Source organism: Sceloporus occidentalis, unplaced genomic scaffold (genome assembly GCF_023333645.1).
Source record: "Sceloporus occidentalis isolate IW3139 unplaced genomic scaffold, rSceOcc1.0.p SCAF_10, whole genome shotgun sequence".
NCBI classification, from domain to species: Eukaryota; Metazoa; Chordata; class Lepidosauria; order Squamata; family Phrynosomatidae; genus Sceloporus; species Sceloporus occidentalis.
In genome coordinates, this window is record NW_028316990.1 from 8,066,925 (window position 1) to 8,089,110 (window position 22,186).

General features: G+C 42.7%; 1 protein-coding gene across 1 annotated transcript in view; it reads right to left on the reverse strand.

The window, feature by feature from the left end:
- Positions 1-771: 771 nt before the first annotated feature.
- The window catches only part of SLC7A5 (solute carrier family 7 member 5), a 48,308-nt gene continuing 26,893 nt past the window's right edge, over positions 772-22,186 (reverse strand). Inside the window, exons 3-10 of the mRNA XM_089476762.1 lie at positions 18,184-18,289; positions 17,505-17,549; positions 15,554-15,677; positions 13,995-14,098; positions 13,202-13,298; positions 10,080-10,229; positions 9,166-9,343; positions 772-6,718 (exon numbers count right to left, since the gene is read on the reverse strand). Of these exons, the coding sequence (XP_089332888.1) occupies positions 6,663-6,718; positions 9,166-9,343; positions 10,080-10,229; positions 13,202-13,298; positions 13,995-14,098; positions 15,554-15,677; positions 17,505-17,549; positions 18,184-18,289 (860 nt within the window). The 3' untranslated portion in view covers positions 772-6,662. The remainder of the gene's footprint in view (positions 6,719-9,165; positions 9,344-10,079; positions 10,230-13,201; positions 13,299-13,994; positions 14,099-15,553; positions 15,678-17,504; positions 17,550-18,183; positions 18,290-22,186) is intronic.

A 22,186-nucleotide genomic window follows, 5' to 3' on the forward strand; every position in this document is an offset into this window, starting at 1 on the left:
CCCGGAAATGCCTGAAGTTTTCACACGACATCGCAGTTAACGCGACACGACGCGAAGTTAATCCGCAGTTAAAGTGGAGGAAACTGGCAACTTTTTAAATTCGGTTGAGTTCCGAATTTGAAAAGTGTCTGGTTTCCTCCACTTTAACTGCAGATTAACTTCGTGTTATTGCACACTGCGTTATTTCGCTGTGAAAAGCTATCCGAAGTTACAAGTCTTCTTTAAATCCAAATGTAGTTTAACTCCCGTTTGCCCGTGGAAACTCGCTAGTGTGATAAACGTCTATGTTTCTTTCAGCTTGGAAATGTTTACCGGCTGGAAAGAGAGTAACAGCCGAAGCGATCACAAAAATCTGGTTGCATTTCACCCATTTACATGATAAACTTGCTCCTCTAGGAATTTATGGCGCTGCCTTAAACTGAATTGGATCCTTATTTGTCGGTATTGCTTACACTGACCGGCAGCAATGTTTCTCCAGGGTTTCGGACAAAATGGGATAGATCCATCTATCTATCAGTCTGTCTATATGAACTGAAACTGGGTATGTGTATGTATGTGTGTATATATATGAATTGAAACTGGAAGTTTGTGAAAACACCAGATCGAGGTAATTATTATTGTGTATTTCTTTTTTTAATAAAGAGTCTTCAAGCCAAAAGACCACACTTTGTCATTTAGAATACTTCGTTCCAATGTAAAAAGAGACATCCAAAATGTAACAGCAAATGGTTGCCGAAGAGTCCCAAAGGAAAACGCACAAAGAGAGAAAGAGAGGGAAGAAAATGCAGTGTATTACACATCTTGGTACAAGGCAAAAATGGAGCAGAACTCATAAAATAATAATAATAATAATAATAATAATAATACTAAAAGCAACAGAACATCTTAGAGCAAAGCTCTATGGACAAATGCGCAGAAGAACGTACTGAGACACTTAAGACATTTTCCCATTTAAAAATCTAGCATAAATCGTTAAATTAGTAAAAAATATTTCTTTTCAAGTGACAACAACAAAAGCTTTTTAAATTAGGTTTACATTTTTCCTTACATTAAAAAAATTATATATATATTTTAAATATCTATGTTAAAAAGAAAATAGAGATTTCTCAGGAGTCTGATTTTCGCTCAGCAGGTCTTAAACATCTACTCAAGTCGGCCACCTCCTGAGTTTTTATGCCAAATGCCCTTTATGTCATGGCAAACTTGGCTGGTGAGTCCTAAAAGGACCTGTGGCCAGAACAGGACCAGTGTGATACAGGAGGATGGATGCTCAGGTAACCCTAATATAACCAAAGATTATCCATCCATCCATCCATCCATCCATCCATCCATCCATCCATCCACTCATCTATCCATCAACACATCCATCCATCCATCCATCCATCCATCCATCCATCCATCCATCCATCCATCCACGCATCTATTCATCAACACATCCATCCATCCATCCATCCACTCATCTATCCACCAACACTTCTATCCATCCATCCATCTGGCAAAAACATAACAGGGAAAAATAAATCCACGGCCCCCCAAAACCAAAAACTTAAAGGGGGCAAAATAAGAAGCAACCCCCCATCTTTTAAAAAGGCCCACTGAAAACTTAATATGCCCAGTACCCACAAAATGGAATGCAATATCCTTGGTAAGGTTATCAGCGGATGGCATAGCTATCAGGGTCCCTTTAATTGGCATGGCAGCATGCTATGAAAACCTGGGATTTGCAGCATTTGCAGAGGGGGCATTTGAAATTTTCAACCAGAGACCCCTAATGCCACACCAACCTAAACACCCCAGGTTTCCATAAGATACAGCCATGGCATGTCACAAGCTCCTACTCAACTAGCAAGCCAGCTAGCAGCTTAACAAAGAGAGAGATTCGTTTCTGGGACAATTCAGAGCAAAGTACTGCTGTAGCATGTAATGTCAGGTTGCATTTAAGTCTTTGGGTCAAAAGTTTGGGGCCCTTTGACACTACAGTGGGCCCTTGGTATCCGTTAGGGTTTGGTTCTGTGGGTGCCAAAATCTATGGATGCCCACGTCCCATTAAATCCAATGGCCTGGTAAAATGGTGTCCCTAATAAAGGATCATAAAATCAAGGTTCACTTTTTGGAAGAGAGCGAGAGAGAGAGAGAGAGAGAGAGAGAGAGAGAGAGAGAGCATTTCCAAGCCATGGATAATTGAATACGGAGGGTTGACTGAATTACACAATCATAGTGCTATGCTTCCACTTAAATTGCCATGGTTCCATCCCATGCAAACCTGGGATCTGCAATTTAAGGAGGGATGTTTAGTTCTCAGCCAGAGCCCTAGTTGTCTCACCAAAACTACACATCCCAGGTTTCCACAAGACACAGTTAATGTGGAAACATAGTGCCACCATCGAGTGCCACACAGGTATTTGGTTATAGGTCCCAGTCATATGCTCTAGATTCAACTATTGGGGAGGATGCTTTTCTGTAATACAACTCTTTTCCCCTTCTAAGTAAACAGTTATGAAATATTTGTGGCCAATTACTCCAGTTAGGTAACAGCATTATTAATCCCACATGTACTTGGAGTAAATATACTACGTGTGTGCAAGAAACTCTGTAAAAAAAGGTCCCCATCCATCTTCCGCCAGACAATATGCTACAAGACGTCAGTGTCTTTGACTTGCCATGCCATTTGGGAATTGTAAATACAGTGGCAACTAATTTCCTTTTAAATATTCTGGAAAAAACAGAACGGGAAGAACAAAGGCGGCTCTGCAACACTGAAGATGGAGGGAGGCATTTGGGACAAAGTGACCCAGAAGGCTCCATAAACAATGCCCAAGAGTCAACAAAGAATTACAAATACGTCCCATTGAATGTGGCGCCCTGGTTACGAGAAATGTGCCGTTCTTGGCACCGCAACAGACAAGATGTCGACCCACAACCGCTGGCCTGTTCTGCTTTAAGCACAATTACATCTCCAACTCGGGAAGAACGGCTGCTGTATTTCAATATCCTTGCGCTACAAAACTCAATAGAAAAGCAAAAACAAAGCAAAAAGGAAAGGAAAACACAGTATTAATAAGTTAATGGGTTCCAAAAAGAAAACGTGATCGGATAACACAGTTTGTGTCTGGAGACAGATGTACTGTCTAAAATTTGAAACCAATCTTTTTGACATTAACCTGAAACAGGAAAGAGGGAAAATGCTCATAGGCATCCCAAGGGTTGTTTTTGCATGTCCCCACTCCACAAAAAATATGTCTACCATATGAAATGGGATAGCCACAAGTGCCAAGGACTGGGGTTCACTAGGCATGTCCTGTTTTATTCACAGGACCTAACTTCTAGAAGAAAGATTTAGACACTAGGATCTCTTTCACATCGAACAACTGCAGCAGTTTGATATCAGCACTTTTAGTCACTGTCAAATCCTGAGATTTGTAGTTCCATATTTACAATTCTCTGTTAGGGAGCTCTAGTACCTCACTCAAACATAAGTCCAAGGATTTTGCAAGATGCAGCCACTGCAGTTAAAGTGGAATCACAGCGATACAGTCGTCACTCCTTATCCATGGATTTTTTTATCCACGGATTCAAGCATCCTTGGCTTGAAAATATTCCAAATAAGTGTAAATTCCATATAGCAAACCTTGATTTTTTCCATTTTATATAAGGAACACCATTTTGCTGTGCCATTATATTTAATGGGATGTGAGCATCCATGGATTTTGTTATTCACGAGGGCTCCTGGAACCAAACCCCAGCGGATAACAAGGACCCACTGTATAATTGTGTTGTTGTGAAAGCGACCCATGTCAGCCATATCCTTCCAATTACCCAACTGTTTTGTACATCTGGGCCCACAGAAACGACTACTCTTTCCCCATGGAAGGGACTTTGGAGGACCATTGTAATTCTTGGTCAACTGTAATTTTCCAAGGAACCACAGTGGTACAACTGTGTTGCATGAGAGACCCAAGTCAACCCTATCCTTCCAATTGATTGACTGATTATGGCTTACGGCCAGCATAATCCTTCCAAATACCCAATTGTTTTGGCCTTCTGGGTCCAAAGAGACACCTACTTTTCCCCCACGGAAGTGACTTTGGAAGACTATCATAATTCTTGCTCAACCGAAACCTTCCAAGGATACTTGGGTACTGCCAACACAAACACACACTTCACATCCACAGTGTACATGATCAATTAAATGGCCACTAAATCAACTAATTAGGTTTGTTATAATAGGGTAGACACCAAAAATAAGATGGAATACGCACTCTCTGCTTGACAGCGAAACACACGATGTTAAAGCCAAATATTCATTAAAAAAAATTCTTGTTGGTGGTAGGCACTATTTCAGAAGATGGAGCATCACGAACACATGCACTGTGCCAGTTGGTTAAAAACACTGTTTTAAAGGAAAGCCACACTTTCTTGTCCCAAATTATCCTTTTAATCACATGCACAATTAATTCCTCAAAACAGATTTGATCCATCAGTTAAGATTTCTTTACCAGGGAGGAAAGAAACCTCATTGTAGGACTGCTGCAAGTGTAAAGGTTGGAGTTTGGAATCCCGTATTTCCCCCTAAGATTAAGATAAAATGGTGGAAGTTTCACCTTCAGCAGCCTTCCCCCCCCCCCATACCCAACATGGCATTAAAAACAAATAAATAAAAGAGAAGGGTCAAAAAAGGCACCATCCCCACAAAACGTAGTAGCGTCACCATTTAAATCCCGTAAAAGATCTGATGTGTGGATAACTGCGGAGAGAAAAATCTGACTGCGCCACGATCTGGGATTTTCCTCTCCAAACGTTGGTCCTATTGGTTAGACCAATAGTTCCCAGCCTTGGTCCTCCAGATGTGTTGGACATCAGCACCCATAATCCCTGAATGCCAAGGCTTCTGGGACCTGAAGTCCAACACATATGGCAGACCAAAGGTTGGGATTAGACTGTAAAGGTCTATTGTCCTGGAAGGTGGGACTTCCAGCGGTCAAGTTTAATTCCCATCCATCAATACACAGAAAGGAGGCCATGAAGCAAATGTTAATGAGAATTACCTTCTAGTCACCCTGTTGCTACACAGGAACAACTCTGGATGGGAAGGAGAAAGGAAGGAAAAACCCATGAAACTTGTGTTAATGGGTTTCTAGGGACCACACATCCATCTTAAATATGAGCTACTTGGTCCCATTCTTTATGGGGGTTAAGTAGTAAAGCAACATGGCAGCTACCAAGAGCAAAACCCAAAAAGGTTGGAGGACAACCTCCAAGCCTTTTCATTTTTAAGTTCACGAGAACCTACCGTTGCATACTGGACCAGTAACAAAGCCTCTCCTAGATTCTACGTTCGCTCAACCAGAGCCAAGTTATCACAGAATCCTCCCATAAATACTACTTTCGGATCATTTTCTCCCCAAGTCCTCTACAATCCCAGTCTCTGGAACCCACCTCCCCATAACCCACCCCTCAAACCCTAAATATTTACGGAACTACATTTCAACATTCTTTCTAGTAAGGAAAGCAACTCGGTTCGCATAGCCATCAGATACAATCGGAACATGCCAACTGATGGTTTTCTAGGCGGTACAAAGGCGAAGCAAGGCAAATGAAGGAAGCTGGATTTCACTTTCGGCATCAAAGCTCGGCAATCCGCCTGTCCAGCCAAAAACCTGCAAATTTCGGTCCTATCTCCCACATTGTGGCTGCTGTGTCGATCCGGAGCACTGCTTCTTTACCCACGTACCAAAAAGCATTGGCTCAGGCTTGCTCAGAACAATCACGGCGTTTTTGCAAACACAGCAACATGTAAAATGTTTATTGTTAGGTCATAACAGAATTAGGCTGGGAGTCTTTTAAAAGAAGAGACAAAAAAGTCTGAAAAATAAAAAAAGTAGATCCCTAAAAAACAATAACGATGATAATAATAATAATAAACAACCAAGACAATGTTTTAAAAGTTCATGTTGGGGCATCCAACTATTTCAGAATCAGAACTAGTTGATATCAAAGTAGGTCCATGACAGATTCGTGTCTGTCACTTGTGGGAGTGCCCCGTCCATTTGCACAAAGGAGTGTAACGCTAAAGAAAACCTTGGCTTTTTTATTTTTCTCCTCCCAAGAAAACCCTGCATTGCCGGATGAATCAGTTCCATTGGATTTTTTGTTGTTGTAGTGGTGTTTTTTTCCTGCAAAACCTGGAGGCAGCTCTATGGGAAGCAGGCGGCTCTTGGTGAACTTTTGGAAAGGAAAGCAAACTTTTGGAGGAGCAAAGCGGTGAACTAAATAAAAAGAGGACTGGTCAAGATCAGAGCTAAGAGTCTACGCTCATAGCTGAGCATGGAAACCTAAATGTCCCTGTAGATTGTCTGGAGGCCTTTGGAGGCTCCCAGCAGAAGCTTCTCTTCTTGGGAGTAATTTTTAACTTCTCCCTCCATCTCCATTTTGTCACAGCTGCCTGGATGGAGTGAAAGGCGGAAGCAAGGACTTTCCGGTGGCAAGGTGTCTAGGGACTGCTCTCTGCTCAATCCCCCGACTTTGATTTTAAAAACAAAAGCATAATGGAAAAAAAAAAAACGGAGGAATCGGACATACTCATGGGTTTTTGTTTTCTTCCGAAAAAGAATATTGTGCGTTGGCTTGAACCAAAAAATGTTGATGCTTCCCCCAGGTTTCCTTTAAGACTCTTGGGGGACGACCTCCATCAGCTTCTGGCACAAGACTGTTGTGGACTCTGTTGGAGGAAAGGAAAATGAGATGAGCAAACTCTTATTCCAGAGGTCTTTTAATTAAGTGATTAATTAATTAACTAATTAATTAATAATTTTTGGGTGGGTTTTTCAGGCTATGTGACCATGTTCTAGAAGAGTTTATTCCTGACATTTCGCTGGCATCTGTAACTGGCATCTTCAGAGAATAGTAGTAGTAGTAGTAGTAGTAGTAATAATAATAATAATAATAATAATAATAATTTTTATTTCTTACCCGCCTCTCCTCACGGCTCGAGGTGGGTTACGATACAGTCAAAACACATATTAAATCACATCTCTACACAATATTTGTATTACAATACGTAGGACGATAATGAAATACAAAATTCACATTGAAAAATCATGATTTAAAAACTGCCTGGGATAGGCCTGCAACGGAATGTGCAATTCCCTCAAAATAACTCTCCCAAGCGCTAGGTCTTTCCCATCACATTTCCCAAAGGACAAAAGGAACATAGGTGTGCATATGTGTGTATGTGTATGTACAGGCTTTTTGCAACCAGATGCATTGGACTGCAGCTTCCAGAATCCCCAATGGGCAGAGAAGTGATGCTCTCCCTCCGTAGGGCTTTCACTCTTGACCATTTGGTTCGTGGCCCATTTCACGTCTCTTTCCTGCCCATGGCGGCACAATTGTTCTGTTCTGCACGCATGAGAGGGCAGGCGAAGGTTATGGTGGTTTACCCAAGACAGACCGAGGGCTGGCAGTTTCTAATTAATTAAGGTGTTTGCAAGATATTAATTCTGTCCTTCTTGGAATATTCCCCGGCTCACCCTTCCCTCCTGTCTGACCAAGTATTTTTCGGGTGAAAGAGGCTTGCAGAACAGCTGAGGGAATTAACATGCTAATCTGTCACCCGGCGGCTGAAGGAAAAATGGCTTTTCTAAGAACTGAGAGCAATACTTGGAAGAAGAAGAAAGGAGGGATGGAGAAGAGGAGAGACAGATTGTGTGTGTGTGTGTGTAGACAGTCTCCTGGAGTTGAAGACGGGGGTGAAAACCTGTTTTTCCTCTCCTCCCAAGTAACATAAAGAGAGATAAAACCCTGGCACTTCTGCTTGTCTGCATTTCTAGGTCAGGCCCGTTGTTATTGTCGTTGCCTTGAACACCGGAAGGACAAAGGCTGGTGTTTAGTTATGGAGCTGCCATCCAACAAGACGTTTCTTCATTTTGGCTGCTCAGAGTTGCCGTTTTTGTTGGGTTACGGATTAAAGAAATCCAGGACAAGAGCATCTCAAAGGCTCCCGACGCCTGGTCTTGTGTAGACACAAGGGGATGACAAATGTGGTTGAAGAACCACATGCACCATCACTGCTTTTATATTCCCCCTTATGGAAGAACATTGCATATAGGTGTGTATGTGTATTCAAGTCACCTGTCAATTTATGGCGATCCCATGAATTTTTATAGGGTTTCTTTAGGCAAGGAATACTTAAAGAGCTGGTTTTGCTAGTCCTTCCTCTGAAATAAAGCCTATAGCAGTCTCCTATCCAAGTACTAACCACGGCTGAACCTGCTTAGCTTCCAAGATCAGATGGGAATCTACTATCTTTTAGGGAAATCTGTACTGTGGTGATAATACCTACATTGTATTATTATGTGCCTTCGAGTCGCCTGCTGGCTTATGGCAACCTCACAAATTTAATAGCTTTTTCTTAACCAAGGAATACTTCGAGGTGATTTTGCTAGTTCCTTCCTCTGAAAAATAATCTACATCTGGCTTTCATTGGCGGTCTGCCATCCAAGTTCTAACCAGAGCCGAGCCTGCTTAGCTTCCAAGATGAGACAAGATCTGATGCCTTTGGCATATTTTGGCTGCATTTTGTTTGCCAACCAGACCTTGCGTTTTGTACTTATTATTATCATTATTATACTTTATTTATATAGCGCTGTAGATTTACACATTGGTAAATCTCTCCTCGCCCATATATTGTGCCTCATAATATTATAATCGCTGTATTCTAGGAGAGGTAAGATCAGAGATAAATATTCAATATAGCATTTCCCCAAACATTAGGAAAATCGGATGAGCAGAATTTGGGACAGACAAGAAACTTTGCACTTCAGGACTTATTCTTTGTGAAAAACACACACATGGGGGTTGCTTTGCACTGAAAACGTTTTCTGCAGAGATACGCCTTTCCTGCGCCGAAAGCAAATGTCCTGTGCAGAATACATGATTTCCTGTAACAAAAACATATGGCTTTCTGCACATGGATGAAGTGTCCACCAAAGATTTTCTACACCAAAATATATTATAGATTTCTCACAGAATAAATCACCAACTGTGAGCGGTCCTTGAAAGTCATACATTCTTTTGAGTTATACATTCTTACACCAGGGAAGAAGATCAATAAATAATCCATTCTTGCCTATGAGTAACATTTCTTTGCATTCCTCCTGTACTCACGTATGCCCTGAAGAAGCCACTCGGGTTTGTTTTGCCACCAGACGCCAATGAAGTAAATGGGGATCCCGCTGAGGATGATGGCGAACCCAATGCCGCACTCCTTTGGGGTCATCCAGAAGGAGACGACGATAAGGAAGACGCAGGCAAGGATGAAGAAGACGGGCAGAATGAGGTTAACCTGCTCACGGGAAAGAAAGAAATATTTAGAAATGAAAGCTTTGAGCCAACAAGGTTGAATAGGTCAGAGAACTCAGATGATTTCTACCCTAAACGAAGCCCATTTTCAACGGGATCAAATATGGCTTCTTCTAAATCAAAGGTGGGAATCATGAGGGTCACCTATGGCTCTTGGAGACATCTTGTGCAGCCTTTGAGACTCCCAACTACCCCAAGGCATTCCTTCAAATGTTTCTTTTTTTGGAGGGTGGGAAAGAAAATCATGGCTTGCCAAGTACAGTCAGCCCTCCTTATCCATGGATTTTTAAATCCACGGATGCAAGCATCCACAGCTTGAAAATATTCCCCAAAAGTGTAAATTCCAAATAGCAAAACTTATTTTCTATTTTATATAAGGGACACCATTTTGCTATGAAATTCTACTTAATGGGATTTGAGCATCCACGGATTTTGTTATCCACGGCGGGTCCTGGAACCAAACCCCATTGGATAACAAGGACCCACTGTAACACTGATCCAGTGCAGATTTTAGTAAATAATTACATTTTGGGAAGCCTCCCAGAGAAGGCCACCAAAGCCCCCGGAAGTGATGGGGAGTGACAGAACATGATTTCCGGTTGTGCAAAATGGTGGCTGCACTGACGCAACGTTGCAATCCAGATTGCAGTCCTAAAACGGACCATTTCAGTCCCAAGAAGAAGGGATCCCAAGACGTCTTGACATCACAGTGTCCTCACCTTTATAGGCCTCTCCAGCTCTGGCTTCTTGTAACGCAACCACAACATCCCGATAATAGCCAGGGCCACACAGAGCCAGTTGAAAAAGCTGAAAAAGTTGATGACCGAGAAAATGTCGTTGGAGAAGGCGTAGAGCAAAGTCATGATGCACTGGAGAGTGGAGATAAAAAAAATATGCCAACGAAAAATCATGAGTGAAGGCAACTGACCCAAACAGCTATTCTTTCTCCTTATTCCCATGCCAAGAATTTGATTAACAAGATTAACAAAACATGGTCATTTTGAGCTGGGAGTCTATAGAGCCATAGAGTTACAAGAGACCCCAAGGGACATCCAATCCAACCCCCTTGGGCTATGCAAGAAGACACAGTCAAAGCAGGGATGGAGACCAAGCAAAGATGCCTTTTTGGGTTGGTATTTGGTCTGTTTACTTCCAATGCATAAAGAATGGGTAAATACTGTTCCTCTAACTAATGGCAGGATGTCACAGAAACCTATAGGTGGAAGATAAAAGAAGCGAAATCCATACAAAAAAGGTATGCACCAGGGAAACACTGATGCATAAAAGGCTTTAGACCAGTGGTTTCCAAACTTTGGTCCTCCATGTGTTTTGGACTTCAGTGCCCAGAAGCCCCAGCTACCTTGGATGAAGTTCAGGGATTCTGGGAGCAGAAGTCCAAAACATCTGCAGTTTGGGGTATCACTGATTTAGACCTACCAGCTGGGATATTAATTTATTTATTGTTCTAAAACTGGGATATGATGTTACTTATAGACTGGTTTTAACCTTATTTGTTATCCACCGTTACAAATACAGTTTCACATTTGCTCTCTGCTGCACCAGACGGTACAACCAAAACCCCAATGAAAGCAAATCACAAAAAGGGGATTCCAACTGAAGATTAGGAACTACTCCCTGATGGGAAGAACTCTTGCAAGAATGGGAAAGACTCTTTGGAAAGCGGTGCATTTTCCAATTCTGAAGTAGGATGGATGCCTGTTGGGGATACTTCAACTATATGGACTCCAGTACTGGAGGGGGATGGTGGACTAGTTGACCCTTGGGAATCCTCTTGCAACTTGATGCTTTCCATGATTCCAGAAAAGTTGCAGAAACCATGTGCAAGTCAGCAGGCGATCTGGCCCCGTATCTGTGACGGCTGCCAATTCCTCTCGCGTCAAAGCATGCTGGTGTTGAAAAAATCATGTCCCTGCTGTTATAAAAGCAGCAGCAGCAACTGGCAAAAGATCAATATATGGGGAAGCTGGGTGTGAACAGGATTAGAGTCTCCGTCACCACAGTCTTTAGAATGAACGTGGTATACTCTATCCAGATATAGTAAATGTTTTGGAATTGGAGATCCCCTACTCTCCTGCTTTTTCTTTTCCTAAGACTAACCTGCCCTCTTTGATTTTCTTCTTATGAAGGAATCTCTAACAGCCTCTGCATTGCATGTAAAGCAAAAGTCATGTTTGCAAATGCGTATAGACATTTACAAAGCTTCTGCAGACCTTGGTTTTTCAGTCCATGCATCTGAAGACGTAGGTTCAAGTCTACAAAAGCTCAGGCTACCAACTTCTCTCTTTCAAGTTAGTCTCAAAGGTGCTGCAAGATCCCTTTGCAGACTGGTTTTTAATGATTTATTCATAAAGAGAAAGTGACGCCAAATTTCAAGACAGCCAAAATGCGGGAGAAGACAGCTGTGAGTTTAAGTGATGATTTTTTAAATCTTCTCTGCTGCTGTGCCATCTGAAAACCAGGGATCTCAGCAAAACCCAATGGTAAAAGCCCTTCTAAGCTTTACTGCAACCTTTACGATAGCAAGCTGCAAAGGGAAGGCATCCTCCATCCTAAAATGGTGGACATATATGAGCAACTTTACTGGCCAGAAGCAATATAGATAATAAGGGGTCTTAATCCCTGGTATAGGAGCGGGTGTTCCATCTTCAAAGACACACACAGATACACACCAGCTTCCGTCTTACACGGCACATAAGGTAACTCAAATCATGAATGAAAACCAATTTCCTTCTTGTTATTTTGAATACTGTGTTTGAACACGTTTTGCTGAGAAAGGCATCCATAGCTTTCATCTTATTCTCAAAGGGACCATGATTCAAAGGTTAAGAACTGCTTGCTCAGATTCTAGCATAATCTATGGTACTATTGCGTGAACATGTGCCTTCAAGTAATCTGTCGATTTATGGCCCCAACATGAATCCTGCAGGGTTTTTCTTAGGCTGCGTTTGACACCATTTTAACCACCATGGCTCAATGCAATGTGATGCAATTCTGGGATTTGTAATTTTGTGAGATATATAGCCTTCCCTGTCAGAGAGCTCTAAGGCCACAACAAACTACAAATCCCAGCACCGGGCCATGGCAGTTAAAGTGGTGTCAAACTAGATTATTTCTGCAGCACAGATGAAGCCTCAGGCAAGGAATATTCAGAGGTAGCTCTACCAGTTCCTTCCTCAGAAATATAAACTACAGTAGCTGGTATTCCTTGGTGGTCTCTCATCCAAGTACTAAACAGGGCTGACCTTGCTTAGCTTCCAAAGTCAGATGGGATCTTGTCCCTTTGGGATATTTAGGCCCTCTTTGGTATGTTGGAGTGTGTAAAAGAGCCCATATGATTTAATGGTTTGAGTGTTGAACTAGGGCTATGGAGACCAGGGTTCAAGTCTCCTCTCAACCGTGGAAACCCATACTCTCTCAGTCTTAGAGGAAGGCAATAAATAAACCTTGAAAGCCAGCCTGATGTAATGTTTTGAATGTTGGGTCCAGGAGACCAGTGTTTAGAATCTCTGCTCAGCCATGGAAATCCACTGGGTAACCTTCGACAGGCTACATATTCTCAGCCTCAGAGGAAAGCCATGGCAAAACTTCCTCAGAATCAAATCCTGCCAAGGGTCGCTCTATGTCAGATCTGACTTGAAAGCACATGAACAAAAATCATGAATGCAGATGCAGGCATCTTCCTCCTCCTCTCGTACCTCTACTGGACTTACTGGCCTATTTCTGATTTGTCTTTTGTCTTGTTACTGGGTGCATCAATAAAAAATATCCATTATTAATACTATGCCAATACTATGAAAAGAAAGATTTACACAATCCTTACTGTGAAGATGAGGGAAGGCACTGGCGTGAGGAGTCTGGGATGGATCATGGAGAGTACAGATGGCAGGTGACCCTCCCGAGAGCCAACGAAGAACAGCCTGAAGGAAAGAACCGGCTGTCAATTCAAAGAGCTCTCTTTTAATTTAAAACTGCTGAGTAGCTTATCAGAGGCCCAGATCTTATTATACACTTCTAACCCAGCAGCCAAGATTATAAACCTCCATACGCAGGGGTTACCCAGGAATTACATTATGCAGCCCTCGTGTTAAAGAGCCATGTTGTGCAATTGAACTACTAAGTTGGCCAATGTGCAATCCAATGCACAACCAAATGCACAAGCACATCCATGTGCAATGCACGGCTGTACGCATTGCATGTATAACACTGCTTCTGCAACTTTGGAAATGAATGTGAATTTTATGGTACTGATTAAAAATATCCAACCGCTTCCATAGCGAAATTCAGACATGAATAAGACAGACATTATCAGGATTTCATCAATGGTAGTTCATACTCATAGTTGCCCAGTTTTTCTGTGGCAAGAGATATTTCTGCTCACTCCCCCCCTATCTGTAAAGACACCCCCCCTTGCTCCATAAAAAATAAGCAAACTGGTGCCCCTTAGATTTTTGAAGTACAAGACCCATAATCCCCAACAACTGGGCATGCTGGTTGGGACTGATGGATTCTGGCCAGCATAAGGCCAGGTTGCTCCAAGTTTGGTTTGGGGTACCGCATTATGGCACCCGACTGTCAACTGCCCCAAAAGAATCCACTTGGAGCTAGAAACGTACCTAGATGAAGTGAAAAGAGACCCGTTGACAGAACCAAAACACGACAACCCAACGAAGACAGGGATGATCCAAGACATGATGCCCAAGTGATAGTTCCCAAAGTCCTGTTAGTAAAAGAGGAGGAAAGAGACGGTCAAAAATTCACCTGGGAGGATGGCTAATAATAATAATAGTAGTACTAGTAATATGCATCTGAGGAAGTAGACTTCAGTCTATGAAAGTTCATGCTGTCAACTTCTTTCTTCCAGTTAGTCTGAAAGGTGCTACAAGATCACTCTACATACTGGCCTTACCAGGGGAATCACAGGCAAAACAAGATGGCATCTAGAGTGTAACTAGTTATCTCGTCGAACACAGTTAGATAACTAGTTAGGTTTCTATGTAGAGAGATCTTGTAGCACCTTTGAGACTAACTGAAAGAAGCTGGCAGCGTGAGCTTTCATAGACTACAGCCTACTTCCTCAGATGCATTTAGACTAGTTAGGTAACTAGTTATCTTGTAAAATGCAGCTTCCACATCCTGTAATTGGAACGCCTGGCTACCAGTTGCCTTGGTATTGTATTGCCTCGGAGGGAGAGAAGAACCACTGGACTTATTCCCCTCCCGCTGCCATTCCCTTCTCCCTTTGTGCCATGTCTTTTTTAGATTGTAAGCCTGAGGGCAGGGAAATGTCTAATTCACTATCTGTAAGGCGCTCCGAGAGTCTTTCTGGCTGAAGAGTGGGGTGTAAATGCAGTATATAAATACTGTATTATACTCATGTATAAGTCTAGAAATTTTAGTCAAAAAATTGAGACCAAAAACCTGAGTCGACATATCCACGGAACAATGTAAATACTTTACATTAACTCTCATATATATAAAAAGGAACCATTGCCTGTTGAAAGACAAGCGTGTAATGTGACCTGAAACCACTGATGCCTTCTACTCTCTCATCCATCCACTCTGTAGTACGAACACAAATAGTTATGCCTGCTGGAATTTTGTACATTCATTGGCATGGATTTCCTTAGATTCATTCTTCACATCCTTTGTCACATCAACTTATTCATGGGTTATATCAAAATAAATAATTTTGGTTCCAAAACCTGCCCTTGACTTATACACAAGGTCAACTTATATACAGTAATAAAAATAAATATATTAGGATTTATCTTGCTTCTGTATGGTGTGCTCTTCCTACAGTAAAACCTGTTTAAAAACTAAAAAAGGAGGGCAGCTCACGTCAATGCTTTTTTGCAAGATGTCACTGTGGCAACAGATTGTGAGATAACACAGCCCTGTGGCGCTGCTTCCCATTCAAAACCAGAGGTTCCCCTCCTTCCGAGACTGGGCACATCATCCGGTTCATACCTCCCCATGCGTCCAGCTCATCATCATGTGAATGCCTGACTCAACCACAGAGATGGACAGACCTCTGAGATTGCGCACAGCTTGCTCAGCCAGCGCAATGGGGAGGAGGGATGAGCACAAAGGAGCAGGGAGCGTAATGTGAAGGGGGGAGAAATAACTATGTAGTCATGTAGATAAGGAGCCGTTTGGACCCGTTTCACTTTACCACGGCAACGGCTTCGGATGACAGCATCTCATCCACCGACAGGGTGGTGAAGTAAGCCAGGTTGGTCAGCACATAAACCAAGGTGACAATGGGGAGAGAGATGATGATAGCCAGAGGCAGGTTTCTGAAGGAAGAAAAACAGGACTTGTTAACTCACGGCACGGCAATAGCAAGTAGCAACAGCAAGCAGGTAGCAAGGGATAGCAAGGGATGGAGTCACGTACTTTCAAGGTTGCATCTACACTGTGGAATTGATGCACTTAGATGCCGCTTTAAATGCCATGGCTCCATCCTGTGGCATCCAGGGATTTTTAGTTTGCTGCAACACCAGAGCCCTCTGTGAGGGAAGGCTAAATATCTCCCAAAATGACAAATCCTAGAATTCCATAGGATGGAGCCATGGCAGCTAAAGCGGTGCCAAACTGCATTAATTCTGCAGTGCAGATGCAACCCAGAGTCATCTGTTTATACAGGGAGTCTCTCCCCCCCCCCCCCCCAAGTTGATTCTAAGATAGCCTTTTGGCTGCTGAGTAGATTTTGCTCTTGCCTACAGCTTGGAATATGTTACACTGATATTGTACTTTGCCCCCCTCTTTGGACCACAATTCCCAGAATCCCCCAGCCAAGCTGTAGTCCAAAGAGGTCACTTCCTGCAACTCTGATGTTGACCGTTAACAGGCAAAGAAAAGCTGGGGATGCATCTGCACTGCATAAATAATGTGGTTTGACAGCACTTTACCTGCCATGGCACCATCCTACAGAATCCTGGGATCTGCAGTTTGGTGAGGCACCAGCACTTTTGAGCAGAGAAGAAGGCTAAAGACCTTGTAAAACGTCAAATCCCAGGATCCCAGAGTATGGCGCTACAGCACTTAAAAGTCACTGAGCTCAATATTAAGAACATGATCCAATTCTCAGAGAAATGGGGGATGGAGGCAGGGGTCCATTTTTAACTCCAAAAGTCTGCCAGAGCCATTTGTGGAAAGGGTGCATGCAGGGAGCAGGCAACTACTGCATATACGCATCTATAAGTCTAGAAATTTAGGTTAAAAAATTGACCCAAAAGACCTGAGTTGACGTATCCACGGGTCAATGTAAGTACTGTATCTTAACTCTTATTTAAAAGAAGGAACCGTCCTCTGGTGAAAAGCAAGAGTATAATATGTGAAGCACTACTCTCTTATCCACCCAGCCTTAAGAGTAAGCACAATTTCGTAAGTTCTTTGACACTATTTTGCTTTGCTTCATCCTTTAGATCCTTTGCTATATGCCCAGAAGTTTTACCACTGACTTATCCACCGGTCATAGCAAAATCCATAATTTTGGCCCCAAAACTTGTCCTCGACTTACACATGATATACAAAGATGCAGGCCCATCTCTCCCCATCAAGAAAGAAAGAAAGAAATACCTTTTGGAACTGCTGGAGCAAAAGACAACAGCTGTATTTGACAAATTAATTTCAGCCAAAGTAAAAGAAGACTTTATAGGTTGTAAAAGTCTCCAGGTTGGATTACAAGTTGTAAAAAGGTCCAGGTTAGATGAACTAGGAAGCTTTGTAGTTTGAGCCAAGCCCCACAGGGAGTTGGGAAAGGACTCAGCCCTGGGGAAGGAGCAAAGCAAGGACATGTTCATGAACAGAGCGTTTGTTGCTTTCTTTGGGCACAGCAGCAGTGGGAATCATGCAGCTCTCCAGATGTTGCTGGACTGCAACTCCCAGCATCCCTCACCCTTGGCTATGGATCATGCAATGATCCACAATGCTATGGAAATCTAGGATTTGTAGTTTAGTGAAACATTTAGCCTTCTCTGTCAGAGAGATCTGGTGCCACAACTACAGTTCCCTGAATTCCATCGCATTGAGTGGTATCAACCGGGATTATTTCTGCAGTGCGGACGCAGACAAAGACTTCCCTTTCATGGTACTGAAGAATTTGGTTTATAAAAACTCACCTGTAAGGATTAATCATCTCTTCTGTGACAAAATTCAAGTAATTCCTGCATTTTAAAAGAAAAAGGACACACAAATAAGAAAGGGTAATTAAAAAAATACAGTTAGAAATATACAAATATGGGCATTCAAACATAATTAAATTAATATTGCATTTTAAAAAAATACTTCCTCTGTGTAGTAAAATCCTCAAAGCAATCCACCCACCAAGACAGCAAGGGGTGTATCCACACTGCAGAAATAAAGCAGTTTGACACCACTTTAATTGCCACGACTCTGTCCTAAAAAATCCTGGGTTTTGTAGCTTGGTGAAGCACCAGAGTGATCTGACAGACCTGGATGAATATCTCACCAAACTACAAAACTACAAATCCCAGGATAGAATCATGCTGGTTAAAGTGGTGTCAAACTGCATTAACTCTGTAGTGCGGAAACCAGGAAGGTCTACTGTGTGATGTTCTTTTTAGTGCCTTTTTGTGCATGCAAGAGGGGTGCGTGTCTGAAATTCTCTTCTAGGAATTGAGAAAATGGCTATATATTTAGCCAAATCAATGGTCCTTTTTGGGTCTCATCCTAGGAGAACAATGTGATCATAAATAAAATACAATCGATTCACTAGCAAACAGGGGAAGGGGTGAAAGAGGGATGACAATTTCTCTCTTTCTGGCCCATGGGACTTACCAGCCTCCGTAGGCAAAAAGACCACTATACAAGGCCAGGACGATGTTCCCAACATCTGTGTTTGTGCCTTCAAAGGAGTGTTCGGGGCTCAGGTTTGGAACATCATCTGTATGGAATAAACAAAAGCACAGAAAAAGGACAAGGTGTTCAAACATAGCCCTTTTCCAACGCTGAACAACAGTAAAAATCCATTGGGGCTCTTCTGCACAACACAATTATTCTACTATGGCTGCATCCGGACTGCAGAAATAATCCAGTCTGTCCCTATTTTAACTGCCATGGCTCAATGCTATGTAGTTTCGTGAGCTACTGAGCCTTCACTGTCGAGAGAGCTCTGGTGCCAAGCCGAACTGCAACTCTCAGGATTTCGTAGCAGTCAAAGCGGTGTCAAACTGCATTCATTCTGCAGTGCAGATGCAGCCTGCGATTTCATAAAAATAAAACTTAAAACCCCTCTCCATGCCCTCGAACAAGTACAGTTCTCCCAATCCTTGACCAGGAGCCAGTCGTAATACTTCCAAAGGTGACTTGGCCGCTGGGGTTAAAAAGCCAGTTCACATGACAAAAGTTGGCATAAGGAGAAAAGAAATTAAGCCGGTCTGTGCCAGGATCTGTGCCACGGGTCGAAACAAGACGCGCACGCGCTGGCTTCAGCAGCCATGCGCCAAGCTCAGGATGTACCATCGCGAAGTGCCAGAAGTTAGCCAACACATCACGTCTGGATTTCACGCGCAACAGTCACAACCAGCTGCCTGCCAATATGTGCCGTCCTATCCCACTTTAACCACTATGTCTCCATCCTACAGAATTATGGGATTTCTAGTTTGGTGATGGTACTCACAACTCCTGGCTAAACTGAGGCCGAAATTTAAATCTTATTCTCTTTTTAAACAATTGAACTGTTTTAATTTTGCAGCAGTTTAATTCTATCTCAATCATCACTTTTGTAATTTTTTAACTGTATTTTTCTAAGTTTTCAGTTGGACGTTTTTAGACTGTAAGCTGCTTTGGGTCCCAATTTTGCAAGGGCTTTTAGGAAACTAGCAAAGTGCGCTCCTTGCCAAAGGGTTGCAATTAAAAAACAAAAATTAAAAAGGACAGGCTTTGTGCCTGTACTTGGTGTGTTCCTGCCAAATGTTGGAGAGACACCTGCAAGTCCTCACGTCTCCAGGAGTCCATTGTGAGAAGGTCCCCCCCGAGAAACCGGAAGATGCAACGACAGGAACTCCGTTGCTGAATGAAAGCAGCCCAAAGAACAACAATAATAAACAATAACAATATTTATAAATGCATAAAGGGAGGGACGGGGCGCCTTCAATGGTGTATTTCTGGAGAACACTTCCAGCGGCGTTTATTTTTGTTGCAGCAATAAGATCCGTTTCTATACCCTTTGATCTGGAAGCCTTCAACGGGTGGGAAAAAGCCGTGCCATTTCCCCAGTCCTCTTCTGAAGATGGATAACCCAAAGGTGCACCCAGAGGGGATAGGAAAGGCAGCCTGGGAAGGTTGCTGGGACCCATCTGACCTCCCTTGTGACTTGTCTTAGGGTGCTAAGAGCTTGGGAGAAACACGTCACATGCCTTCTTACGCCTGGACTGACCGACCATAAGGGTTTAACTCTTTGCCCTTTCCCAAACTATAACATTCCAGCGATTCACATCAAGAAAGGAAAAGAGGAGGGGGAACAAAGTTGTCGGGACTGGGGAAACATTTGAAACAAAAGCAGCTTTTCTTCCACAAAGGACAAAGTAGGCATTTAACCTCAACAAGGAGCCTGCTGCCAGCATCAATAGCGATGCAAAGGGAGAAGCAGGGAAAGGTTGGCTGGAAGGAGCACATATATGTCTATGTGCCTTCATGCTGCCCTTAGACTTATGGGCACAGAGTTTCATAGAGTTTTCTTAGTCCCTTCCTCAGAAATATACTGTATATACAGTACACAACTATAAGTCGACCTCATGTATAAGGGCAGGTTTGGCGGCTAAAATTATGGATTCTGATACAACCCATGGATAAGTTGAGGGTAAAATTTAGGGGCATGCTACAAAGGATCTATAGGACGACGCAAAGAAAAATGATGCTGAAGAACTTAACAAAATTCCAGCAGGCATAACTGTTTGTGCTCCTACTAAAGGCTGGATGGATGAGAGAGCTTTTGCTTTTCACCAAGGGATGGTTCCCTTTTTATAAGTTACATTGACCCATGGATAAGTTGACTCAGGTTTTTTGGGTCAATTTTTTGACTAAAATTTCTAGATTTACACATGAATATATACAGTAGCACCTGGTATATGTTGTAGTTTCCCATCCAAATGCTAACCACAGCTGATTCTGCTTAGTTTCCAAGATCAAACCAGGGGTGTGGAGAGCGTGTATCTTCACATTGCCCATAGACTTATGGGGACCCCGTAAGTTTCATAAATTTTCTTAGGCAAGGAGTCCCCAAATTCCTTGCCAGTCCCTTCCTTGGAAATATAGCCTACAGCACCTGGTATTCGTTGGCGGTCTCCCATCCTATACTAACCAGGGCTGACCCTAAGTAGCTTCTAAGATCAAGCCATTGGGGGGGGGGCTATGTGCCTTCATGTTTCATAGACATCTCTTAGTAAAGGAATCTTTAGAGATGGTTTTGAACATTTCTTCCTCTAAAACAGAGCCTCCAGCACTGGGATTGCTTGGCAGTTTCCCATCCAAGTACTAACCAGGGCTGAACCTGCTTAGCTTCCAAGATCGGATGGGAATCTGGTGCCTTTAGGGAAATCTGTACTGTGGTGATAATACCTATATTGTGTTATTATGTGCCTTCAAGTCGCCTGTCAACTTACGGCAACCCCATGAATTTCATAGGGTTTTCTTCAGCAAGGAATCCTCAGAGGTGGTTTTGCCAATTCCTTCCTCTGAAATAGAGGCTCCAGCACCTGGGATTCATTGATAGTCTCCCATCCTAGTACTAACCAGCTGTGACCCTGCTTAGCTTACAAGACCAGATAGGATCTTGCCATTGCCCTCCTTTAATCCTTTCTCCGCTCGCTCTTCTTTTTGACCCGTTGTTAACATATGAACTCTTTTATTTCTTTCTGGCATGGTTCTGAATAAATTGTGCAACCTAAGGACTTCTGGCAGTAGAAACTTTCTCTCTCCTGCTTCTGCTTTTGATTTTAGGAACTACTTTTGACTACTGTACTTTTGGCAGAACAGTTGGGTTTGGTTCTGCAGCATTTTCTTTGGAAGGGCGTTGAGTCCTCCTGAAAGAGAAAGCGAATGGAGAGGACTGCAGGTGTGGGGCTGATCCGATTTCAAAGAAACAAGTCAGCAGTTGTCCTTTCTGTATTGCATCAGAACAGAAAGCAACAGAATTTTTTTCCATTAAAAAAAGCATGGGTAAGGACCCCTCCTTAAATGTTTAGACCTAGTAGCAGACTGCTTGGGTCTTAACCTTACCCTCCAATAGGGCTGTTTAATAAAGCAACTCCATTTTTGTCCCTTTACAGCAAGGACAAAATTTAGCAGCACACAGAGATGCTTTTGCCCGTTTCTTCCTCTGAAATATTATCTATGGCGCTTGGATTCAATTGGCAATTTCCCATCCAAGTACTAACCAGGGCTGACCCTACTTGGCTTCCAAGAACAGACAGGATTTGGTGCATTTAGGGTATTTAGGTGCTGTTATTTCCAAATGGTGCCTTGCTGAAAGAGGTGTGGGGAGATCTTCAGGTGGTCCTGCTACTTTCTGGTTCTGAAGAAGCAACTCATCCCTCTGAGCCAGATTCTGAGATCAAGTTATGAGCATTATTCTTACTTTCAGAAGCATGTAGGCAATAAGGTTAGTGGCAGAAAGGGGATGTCCTGGGAGCTGTAAATGCAAAAAGGAGGCCATCCATTAGATGGGCCATAGCTCAACAGTAAAGCATGCACTTTCGATGTAGTAAGTGGGTTCAACCTCTAATAGGGATGGAACAGGATCCTCCTGAAATCCAAGAAAGGCAATTCTGTTGGTCGGAGT